At 37.9% G+C, this 12,063-nt stretch overlaps 1 protein-coding gene across 1 annotated transcript; it reads right to left on the bottom strand.

The window, feature by feature from the left end:
* Positions 1-10,831: 10,831 nt before the first annotated feature.
* LOC126489740 (glutamic acid-rich protein-like) lies at positions 10,832-11,492 on the bottom strand. Its single transcript, XM_050124201.1, has one exon. The coding sequence runs from the start codon at positions 11,396-11,398 to the stop codon at positions 10,832-10,834; it is 567 nt and encodes a 188-aa protein (XP_049980158.1). The 5' UTR covers positions 11,399-11,492.
* Positions 11,493-12,063: the final 571 nt, after the last annotated feature.

Below are 12,063 nucleotides of genomic sequence, written 5' to 3'. Positions count from 1 at the left end.
ACATTAAAATCTGGGATGCAAGACTATTTTTTCTTATTTAGCTTACTAAAACCATGAGACTTTCATTAATGGGTACATATCAGGAGTGGTTGAATAGTTTAATCTATTCACCTAGAAACCTGACAGCTCCAAGGCTGCCCTCTGCTAAGCCCTGTGCATTAGTTTTCTATTGTTGCATAACAAAATACAAAGGATCTCTCTCTTTAGAAGTAATCAGTGAACAGCTTTCTCAGTCAGATGTGAATGGGAATGACTGTAACCCCAGCATATAAGAGCTGGAGGCTGGAGGATTAGAAATTCAAGGCCATAGTCAGCTGCACTGTGAACTTAAGACTAGCCTGGGACCCATGAGACCAAGTCCCAAGAACAAACTAACAAATTAACATCAAAATAAAAACAAACAACTGAACAAGCAAACAAAAACAAAAGCAGAACTCAGCACTTAGCTATTTTAGGCCCCATTCCTTCTTCCCCATAGGCTACCAGCTTCCTGATTGGCTCCCCTCCATTTTTGCGCCTCCAACAGATGCCAAATGCTCACTTCTCCCAAAGACCATACACCAACAACTGTCTGCTAAGTCCCATTTCTCCTTAAACTCCCTGCCTGCATTCCATGGGACCTCGAGCTGAACATGCATGTTGGGTACATCTCTCATATTTCCTAGATCATAAAAACCTACCTACCCTTACCTAGACCCCATCCCAAAGATTCACAGGCTCTTCAGGCACTGTCCATACACAGTGCAAGGCTCATTTAAGATAACTGACCCAGTTGCACTCCTAAATCAGAGCCCCACCTAACTGAGAGCCTCTGCAAGTTTCCAACCTACTTGACCAACCCTGACAAGAGAACCAAGTTTTTGGACTCCATCCCTATGACTCCAAGGCTACTCAGACCTCACTACACTGTTAGGACACCCAGGCTTCCTAGTAAGCATCCTGCTCCCTTAAGCTTTGCCCCCTTGAAAATTTTGCAAGTTATTCTACCCTGTAACCAATGTGCATACACTGTCCCCAAGGCAAGAGACCAGCTTCCCCCAGCTCTTTTCCTTTGGAACTCTCTCAAAGTTCCCAGTCTAACACCATATGTAGAGACTGTGGACTGGAAGGCCACAACTTCTTATTAGAAAACACAACAAACAACATAACCCCAGATTCCCAGGTTCCGTCATAAAACACAGCCAACATGAAAAATCAAGGCTATGTGTCTCCCACAAAAATCACTCACGCCTGTGGTAAATGCCCCTAAGAAGAGCATCCCAAGAATAAACTCAAGGCATAGAGTTCCAAAGAATTAATAAATATATACAAGAGTTCAAAAAATTAAACGTGGGCACAAATGTTGGCATGAGCTTTAAAAGGGAAGAATAAATTCATGGTTGAAGTACAACTATAGATGAATAAAATTATAGGGACAATATAGAGTGCAATGTTCAGGATCTGAACATTGACTTCAATAGATGGAAATACTTACCACAGGCAAAACTGAGGTTTATCTGGAAACAGTGACCTTAATAAGGCTAATAAAATCCAGTGAAAACCCTCACCATGTAGAAAATAGAATACAAAAGCATGAAGACACGGTAGACAATTGGATCATTTGATATGTTCTTTTTGTATTTGTATATCTTTATTTCTCTAATTGCTCTAGCTAGATCTTCAAGCACCATTTTAAATAGGGGTCATCCCTATCATGGTTTTGATTTTAGTGAGGCAACTTTAACTTTTTCCTCATTTAAATCTGTGTTGGCCATGGGTTTGTAATATATATTCTTTATATGTTTACCTATGTTTCCTCCAGTCCTATATTGTATCAGCCCATCCAAGAAAATTATGAATTAAAAATTAATATAAAGAATATCTATGAAATTTTACACAGCACAAAAGGCCATACCTATGAATTATAAATATAGAGGGATAATTTCAAGGCATAGGCATAGAACAAAGCCCCAGCGAAGTCATAGCAGCAAACTCCCCATATCTAGGGAAAGAGAAGCCTATTCACTATGGTAGGCACACAGCATCAAATAGGACTAAAAAAGAAAGTCCTCATTTTATAGTCCTTATAGTATAATTCAAGTACAAATATATAGAATGAGGAAAGGGTATTGAGAGAAGCAAGAGAGAAGGCTCCAGTAACATATCAAGGCAGGTGCATCATAGCAGCTAATCTCTCATCAGAAACTCTAAAGACCCGAAGAGCTTAGAGCAATTCCAAAAGAGTGTACATGTCAGCCTAAACTATGTTAATTGGCAAAATTATCCATCAAAATAGAAGGGCGAAAGAAGCTTTCCAAAAGAGAAGCAGACTAAAAGGAATTTATGAGCACTACATCATTATACTAAGACTACTAGAAGGGCTGTTTTGGAAGATAAGGTTAGTCACATACAAGGGTCTATGGGTGAAAAATAAATAATGCCAGGGAAGCAGTTATTTAAATTAGGAATAAGGAAACAAAGACCACAAAATCACCAAAATGGCTTAGACATGTGAAGGCCCTGTGCATGCTACTAGAGTCTCAGTGAGTGCCTTTGTGTATCAGTTCCATTGTGTCTAGAAGGTCTCTAGTAGTATACTAATCAGAGTACGTTCCAGTACTGTGAACACCAGTCAGTAGGGATGAAGGCTCCAGGTAAGCAGCAACTCAACCTCTCTTTGTTCAATGAGGCGGTATCTTCAGGAAGAGGGCTTTACCATCAGTTTGTGGAGAGTGACCAATAGTTTTAGCAAAAGCCTAGGTTGTTTGGAGTTTCCATGTATTTCCTTTGGCCAACATTTCAATTAGACATAACCCATCCCCAGCATTGAAGGTTTCATTTGGTGGCAAGAGATGTCTAATTGGGGCTTTTCTTCTCCTATTTGGTGATTCCATTTAGATTTATTTAATATATGTATATATTTTAAGAAGCTTCTACTGTATTAGGGTTCTATAATATCCATGAAATGCCAACTAGTTCCAGCTGTCCCTACCCTTATTCTGTCACATATGTGCTTCCTCCTACTTGGTCCTCCTATTCCAATCTTTCCCCATACACCTCCATCCATCCACAACTACATATTTTACTTACCCTTCCTATGGAGATCCTTTCATTTCACCTAGTTTCTTACTCTATCACTAACCTCTGTGGTTATATGGATTGAAGCCTGCTTATTGAAAACTGACATCCACATATAAGCTAATACATGCCATAGTTGTCTTTTGAGGTCTGGATTATCTCACTCAAGATGAGTTTTTTTTTTTCCTGAGGATTTCATGATTTCATTCTTTAAAAAGCTCAATAATATTTCATTATTGTGTAAATGTAGCAGATTGTTTGCATCCATTTATCCACTTATGGACATCTGGGCTGTTTCTAATTTCTGGCTATTATGAATAGAGTAACCATGAACATGAATGAGCAATTATCTCTGTAATAAGATGTAGAGTCCTTTGGGTATATGCCCACCGGTAGTATAGCTGGATCTTAAGGTAGATCTATTCCTAGCTTCAGAAGGAACTACCACACTGATTTCCATACTTTCTAGACTTCAATATAAAACTAATTAAAAGATGCTCACTTAATTCTGATCAAGAGACTAGTCCACCAAGAGGAGATTACAATTATTGCCTCATATATATAAAACTTGTGTATGCCCAAGTTCATTAAACATGCACTAAGGGATATGAAAGACTTTATTAACCTAAATATATGTGACTTCAGTACCCTGATTCCACCAATGGACAGGTCATTCAGACCAAAAACAAGCTGGAGAACTGAAAAGAAATGGATTGATTTCTAAATAAATCTTAACCATCAACTTAAAACCAAGAAGAGAATCAGTATTTAAAAAGCTCTACAGCAAAAGTGAGATTTAAACAGTAACAAAAGTACCCTGACTTAAAAATAAATAAATAAATAAATAAATAAACAAACAAACAAACAAACAAACCATCCTGGGTCCAGATGGATGTGAAGAAAAAATTTACCACACCGTTAAAGAGCTGCAAGAAGTATTTCCCCCTTATTAAAAAAGATAGAGATATAAGGAACACTTCCAAACTTCTTCTATAAAACTCTAACACTAAATCCAGGTGAACACACACAAAAAGAGAACAATAGATCACTATCACTTATGAACATAGATGCAAAACTTCTCAGACAAATATAAAACAGGCCATCCACCATGATTAAATTGTTGCTGTCCCAGTGATGCAGGTAAGATATATAAACATTTTGGTAAATATAATAAATCATCCAAATGAACTTAAAGACCAAATTCATAGGTCTTCTCAGTAGATACATTTGGTAAAAAATGAGCATCATATTTTGCTACATTTCCCAGATAAATAGGCCCAAAGAGAATGTATTTAAGCATAGAAAAATTTATATATGAGAAATTCATAGCCAACACCATCCTAAATGAAAAAAAAAAAGCTTGAGACAAGTCCATTAAAATCAGGAAAAAGGTAGGACTGTCTACTGTCTCCATTCCTGTTCAAAACAGTATTTTATGTTCTTGCTAAAACAGGGGAAGGCATAACATATATACAAAATAAACTTACAAAAAACTAGTAGTAGCCTTTTTATATACCAATAACAAAACCATAACCAAGAAATTAGGGACACAGTTCCATTCATAATAGTTTTAGGATGCCAACAGAATAAGCCTAATCAAAGATATGAAAACCACTACAATAAAAACTTTGAATTCACTCAGGCATTAATGCTGATTGACAAATGTGACCTTCTGAAATGTAAAAATCTCTATACAGCAAAAAAATATGGTCAGTTGAGTGAAGAGGGAGCCCACAGAGCTGGGAAAGAAATTCTCTCCAGACATACATTTGTTAGAGGATTAATATCTAGAATAATCAAAATCAAAAAACAAAGCATTAAGAAAACAAACAACTCAGTGAAAGGGTGGGCCTTAGCTCTTAACAGAATTCTCAAAAGAACAAATTCAAAATCTTTAAAAAATCCTAAAACGTGTTCAACATCTTAGAAAACAGAGAAATGTAATTTAAAAAAAAAACAAAAACAAAAACTTTTTTTTATTTTCTAACTCTAGTTAAAAAGGCTTAAGAACTGATTGCAAATCAAATGACATCAAATGCTGGTGAGGCTGTTGGGGGAGAGCAGCCCTTATTCTCTGTTGGTGGGCATGGTAAACAATGCAGACACGATGGACATCAATGTGGGCTCTTAGGAAGAGATTTGACATTGGACAAGCTCTTGGCTTCCCGGGCATATAGCCAAAAGACTCTATATCCAGTGACAGTGATACTTGGCCATCTCTAATTGCTGCTCTATTCGCAACATCCTAGAAATGGAAACAGACTAAATAGCTCTCAACTTATGAATGGATAATGAAAATGTGGTACCTACATACAACATAATTTTATTCATCTGTAAATAAAAATGGAACTATACAATTTCCAGGGAAATGGATGAAACTGGAAAACGTGTACCGAGGAAGGCAAGCCAGGTCCAGAAGGAACAAATGTTGTATGTTGTCTCTTATATGTGGCTCCTAGCATCAGAGTTTCAGATTTGTGTGTTTAACTTGGAAATCCTGTAAAAAGCAGTGAAACTATAAAGAGAGGCCATGGGGTGGGGTGAGAAAGAGATTAAGGCAGCTGGTTGTAGAGTACAAGTTCACATGAAGGGAAAAAGAATAATGGGGAAGGTTTAAGTTGGGAGGGGATGGATGGAAGAACAGGGCACAGGTGGGCATAGCTGGGGGGATAGCTATTAGTAAGAATGCTTTAAAAGGTCCTATAGAAACCTATTATTTTAAACGCTTCCTCATATATGTATGCTAAAAGTAATCTTAATTGGAGTTGCCCTATGTAGGGGAATAATGCTGCTTTGAGAAACCATAGGGTATCAATGAAAAAGCCTAGTGTCAAGTGAGAGATAAACACTACCATTTGCGGTCAGAGGCATCACAGAAACTCCTCAGTCAATTCAGCCGATTGCCATTGCTATTGGTCATCCATCAGAACATAAAGGTAAGTCCCTAATGTTGAAGACATCACACACTTTGGTCATAGGACACAAGTCAGAACAAACAAACAAAAACAAAACCCAAGGTGAAATTGACCTGGAAGCTCCCTCTCCCCTCAATTGGCTAGCTGACATAGTGCTAGAAGAGGCTATGCAGGTTTCCAGGGGAGAAAAGTTACCAGGAACCTTACCCAGCTGTGAACCTTGTGAGCTACCAGAATGACTGTTCTAGCTAGATATGTTCATTGATGCAGAAGTGCCATGAATGTTATGGTGATAACCCGCAACTATCTAATTGGAATTAAAAACTGAATTCACAGAAGGGCTTATGTCTGGCCAAGAATCCATGGCTAGGGAGATCATAGGCCCTAGGGGTAAACTTACACTATTACTTTGCTAAATGGAAGAGTATCAAATCACCTCCTAAATACTTATTTTCACACCCATAGATCAGTATACTTTTTACCCTGTATCAGGGAAGCTTCTTTTTGTAGTGGATGGAGAATACCACAGAGATTTGCAACAGGTCAAAGTTCAGAGAAGTAGTGACAGTGGAGTGGCCAGCCCTAAATGGGAGAATTATATCCCATTCTCTCCCCAACCCAAAGCCCAGAGCATATTATGTAAGAGGGGCAGAAAGTTTGTAAGAGCTAGAAATTGGGGATAACTGCTTCCAAATAAAATCTTCTAGACATGACAAAGTCATTGCACACGCGGATAGCAGTTGTGGTTGCTTTCGTAAGACATGCATGAAATTAAGACAGTCAAAATTCCAGCAGGGATTGTGGAAGGCCTCCCAGTCCCCGACTTCTAGCTGAGTCGCTACTGGCAGTTGATGACCATTAGGGGAGGAGTAGTTGTTTTCTTTAGGGTGTGGCCTGTGTTAGGTGGCCCCACAATCATGATTGTGCAGATTATATAAATAGAGGACATGGAGTTGGCAGAGACATGCTGGGGATCCTGGAAGAAGGCAGAAGTGAGGAGTGGAGTGTAGATATTATGTAAATGCATCGTATATATTTATGAAGTTACCAAAAGATAAACTTACAAAAATACTGATTGCCTAAATGGAAGGTCTGTCCCTAAGTAATCTCAGAAGAGACCAAAAGATTTGTGGCTATACTTCCTATAGAATGGAAATATAATTCATAGAAGATTTATAAGTTGGTCTTAAGTTGTATTAGCAGAAATTCTAACCAAACAATTAAAATCAGTGGACATCTCTTCAATGGCACTAAGATAAATTCCTACTGGGACTCTCCACTCACTTTAAGTGTGATAAAGGACATATTTTGTGTCTCTGTACCATCTGCTTGACATAAATATGTCCAATTTCTGATAATGTACACTATGTAGATTATCTTTAGTTTTAATGAATGTTTAGTTGCATTTATTTATGGAGTAGTAATAGTGTGATAGTTTGGCACATATATTTATATACAATATTTCATGATGAGATCAAGGTAATTCACACTCTTATTAAGCATTTGCATTTTTGTATTGAGGACCTTACAACCTTCCACCTCCAATTCTTAAAAATATAGAATATATCTTAAACTATACTTAAACTTTTTAAATTACTTTTTAATTATTTATTTTATATGCGTTGGTGTTTTTACCTGCATGTATATCTGTATGAAGGTGTTCCCCTGGAACAAGAGTTACAGACACTTGTTAGCTGCCATGTGGGTGCTGGAAATTGAACACGGGTCCTCTGGAAGAACAACCAGTGTTCTTAACACATCCGAGCCATCTCTCCAGTCCTGTATAGTTATACTTTTCTGCTATATAACACTATAATGAATTCCTTCTGTCTATTTGTGTCTTAGTCCTGATTATCATCCCATCACTGACCACATGTTTTTCAGTGTCAACACTGGTGATCCAAAATGGAATTCTGTGTGCATTAAGTAAGCCTTTTTGGTAAGAAATGTTTATCAAGCCCCTACCAAGTGGAGAACACAATGGTAAGTGCTTTAAGAAAGATACATGACTCAAACTTTTAAAACGTCCTAGTAATTTAGAAACTTTACCTTTAGAGAATGAGATAGGTAAACATGTGAATAACGCTACTTAATGTTGTAGAATGAGATGTACTCCTATAGAACAACAGAAGAAATTAAGGCAAATAAATACCGTTGAAGCTTTAAATACTAGAAGAACATACTTTTCCGCTCTCAAAGATCCTGTCCTTTCTCCTCTGATTCTCTACTCTAGTCACACCCAACCTTTTTCTTTAAGGAGATTATAGTTTTTGAGCCATTTTAGTTTTAATTTACTCCTTGTATTTTCATTTTCTTCAGGAAATACCGCTAATCTAAGGAAGGTGTAGTGTGTACCTACATATATACACCCTAGAGCTAACCTAAGGAATATACTATGATGCAGCTGAAGTTCACCGTGTATCCCTACCCAATTAAATACTCTCTTTCCTTAAAAATATATCTAGAAATCCTAAATAAGTATTTCCAATCGCATACAAGATTCTTTGCATGCTATATAAGTATGCATCACACATATTCACGTTACTATATATGTATAGATACTTGTAGTTATTGTTGCTTTATGTTTTTAAACTTTATATGTATGTTATAGTGTATCACAAAGTTGGATTTTTTTTCCTTATTTCTTTTTCTCCACTACACTGTCCAATATTTGCCATTTTAGGTCTTTCTCTGTGTCTTAGACCTCTCAGAACTGTAGTATCTCCCTGTACCACCCCTCATCCAGCACCCAGTATTTATTGTTTTATTCAATTTATTTTAAGGGTCTCAAATCAGTAATATAATGCTGGTCCAATTATAGTGAACCATTACTCTAAATCATCAGTTCTCAAACTATGCTGATATTAAGAATAAACTAAAGATCTTCAGAATCTCTGCCAGATCAATTTGAGAATTTACTATCTAGTATATCTTGAATGCAGCTAAGAAGTTGGTATTGCTCACAAATTCCCAGGTATTGCTGCTGCTGCTGCTGTTGCTGCTGCTGCTACTGCTGCTGTTCCAGGTGTTCAAGGGTCCAGTCTTGCTTCCAGACAAGCTGGGTCATTTTTCTGTTTCTGTGAGTAAGATTCAGACTATGCTAGACCTCAATCTGTTTTTATATAAATGGTTTAAAGTTACTAATACAATTTATAGAGAGTATAGTAAGAGGACTTAAAACATTTAAAAATGATAGGCTAAAACAAAAAGAAATATATGTCAATTGACTTGAGTTAGTATTATTGATATAAAAAGACTCTCCCATTTATTCATTTCAAATTATTTTGATTTTTAATGTAAAGAACACTTAAACAGTGGGGAAAGTTTTCAGTGAATATATTTGGATGAAAAAAATTAGAACAGGATCACTGATGGTAATTTTTCATATGTTAATAAATGTTAGATGATCTCAAATCCACAAAGAACCGATTCAATGATTCTGTCTTCATCCATAGCTTCTTTTGCCCTCAATCTGTATGAAGAATAAGGAATAATTAACAACTATAAAACAGCAACTTGAACCACTAATTTTTATATCTTAAGAAAGTAGTCTGTCACATGCTTTCTTAACCAAAGTATTGAACATATTTTCTTCTTGAAACTCAAACTCGTGTATCAGGATACTCTTGTATCATCTAATGTCTTCAATTAGTTGACCATGATAGGTTCTCTAATACCATAAAGGCCTAGTTTTCTTTTCTGGAGATATACCATGACCTTGCAAAGATACAAATAAGATTCTATTTTAAAATATTCTGTCCTCTCATAAACCATAATTTTTAAAATTTCCATGCCCTTCCACTAAAAGAAGTAGGCAAACAATAGTCGTGGCAGCATCCCCGAGGTAGATGCTTTCATTAACTTCATATTTCTGCTGCATCATGTTTTCCTTTAGCATGATTTCCCCCTTTTCTAAGAGCATGGATATCCTGTCCTGTTAATTATTTCTGGTCCTTTGGAAGGAATTAGAATCATCTCCATCTTGTTGAACTTTAAATATTTTAGAGCTTTATTGAAAAAGCATTTGTTATATTTGAAATCAAATTCTCTAGTGCATCTATCTCATTGATTTCCCCAACCTCTTCATATCTGAATTTTATATTTTTCATATATTTTCTCATAGCAGTTCATTGTCTTGGATTATCCTACATTAGATCATTGCATTTTTAAAACCTTTATCCAAANTTTACTTGTTGTTTGCCACTGGTCTCTTCCTTCCTCCAGGGCTTCTTCCTAAACATTCCTTAACCAGCAACAGTCAGCTACTGCAGGACTGTACACTGAATTTGTAATCTTATCTAAAAGATTAGTAGAAAGCAGCAAGTCACTCCCCCCAAACTCCCCAATAGCAGGGTATTGATAGAATTGGGTTTCCACTTTTATACTAGGTTTTCAAAGTATGGCCTGCAAGTGAGCTACCAATGCCAACAGATGCTGAATGGTAAACAAATTTGCTGAAGCATAGTGGCCTTGGTCCCTTTGTTGCAAAGATCAGCAGCTGATAGAACACAGAAGTGCTAGTCATGAACTCACTGTACTAGAACATGTTCTCACAGTTCTCTGAGTTGTGTGATGTACCTTGGGATCCCTTTGGGGATGTTATAAAAGACAGGCATCCTAGAGGTAGCTCCTGCTATTTGGCACTCACCATCCCAATTCTATGTTTCCTTTGCCAGGTTCTGGACTTCTTGGAGAGTCCTTCCCTTTCCTAAATCTGTGGGTTCCCAAGGACTGAACTTTACTCATCTTGCCTTGGGTGGAGCAGAATGTGGTCATTAAGAGCATGTATACACACTTTAGTGTCATGGTTTATCGTGTTAAGAGAAACACGATTCTCTATAGGGACCAACCCCCCCCCCTTAGGTGAACTCACAGGCATGCAGGACAATTTTCTCCCCCTGATAATTCTCATCATGATCTTCTTCATTCTCCTCTTCCCCTTCGTATTCATAGTCATCATCCTCATCGTCATCTTCATCATTCTCATCTTCATCTTCATCCTCCTCCTCCTCCTCCTCTTCCTCCTCCTCATCTTCGTTATTGTAGTCCTGGTTGTCTCCAGCTTCCTCCTGAAGCTCCTGGTCATCAGTCTCCTGGTCACTGTTCCAGATATACCAGCCATCTTCAACGTCAGGCCAGACCTCCTCTGCATTAGACCAGATATCCCCGATACCAGCCCAGACATCTTCCACACGAGGCCAGATCTCATCAACATTAGGCCAGATTTCCTCTTGCCCACAATCTTCCTCAGTAATAGCTCTCATGACTGCCTGTGAAACTAGAAATGCTGCGGTTCCATCGATGTCATCAACAGCCTCTTCCATCGGCAGCACATGCAAGACAATTTGGTTGGTGTTGTGCTCCATCCCACCACCTTCTTGCTCTTGGTCAGGTAATCCAGGTTCCTGCTCAACAATAGCAGACATTTCACAAAATACCTGCCAGTCAAGATCTTACTGAAACTTGCAGCTTTGAAGGCGTTGGTTGGGTTGGTCAGGGTGACTACCGCGAAGTAGAGGGAGGCTGTTGGCCTCAAGTACCTGCTTTGAGGCAGTGAGAGCAGTCAGGCAGGTTTTCCGCTAGTAAGCTGATGGAATTGGTTCCTGTGGAGTACTATAAAGGAAGGTTTAGATACCACCAGGAGAAGCAGCCTTGTGAGGCCGGCACCAAGGTGGTTGAGGATCAGGTATAAGGGGGCGGAGCCTTGAGGAGTAACAATGGTCCCTCTCATACGTCACCAGAGCTGTAAGCTCATTTGCTGAGACGTAGTGATTGACATACATTGTGCCCAATGAGCGGCAAAGGTCCTTAAAAGCTAGGAACTGCTCAGAATCACACCTTTTTCAGTTGAGGCCTTATTGTCTCTGGATACCTTTTAAAGTGATAGGAACCTTGTCTTTTAAATTTTATATTGCCAGCAAAATGATAGTATATCAATATGAATGAGCCTGTCCACACTGATTTGTATTTCTCATAAGTTATGCTGATATAGACAGTTATAAAACAGTTGTAGAGGTGCAAGAGGGATGGCTCAGAAGAGTAATTATTACTCTTCCAGAGGACCCAGGTTCAATTCCCAGCACCCACATGG

The sequence above is a fragment of the Alexandromys fortis genome, unplaced genomic scaffold (assembly GCF_014885135.2).
Source record: "Alexandromys fortis isolate MF-2015 unplaced genomic scaffold, M_Fortis_MF-2015_v1.1 scaffold_205, whole genome shotgun sequence".
NCBI classification, from domain to species: Eukaryota; Metazoa; Chordata; class Mammalia; order Rodentia; family Cricetidae; genus Alexandromys; species Alexandromys fortis.
Note: the sequence above shows the minus strand (reverse complement) of the source record. Positions and strands in the feature narration are given on the sequence as shown.

Excerpts from the sequence above, each read along its gene's own strand:
- LOC126489740 (XM_050124201.1), bottom strand. The coding sequence starts at position 11,398 with ATGTCTGCTATTGTTGAGCAGGAACCTGGATTACCTGACCAAGAGCAA.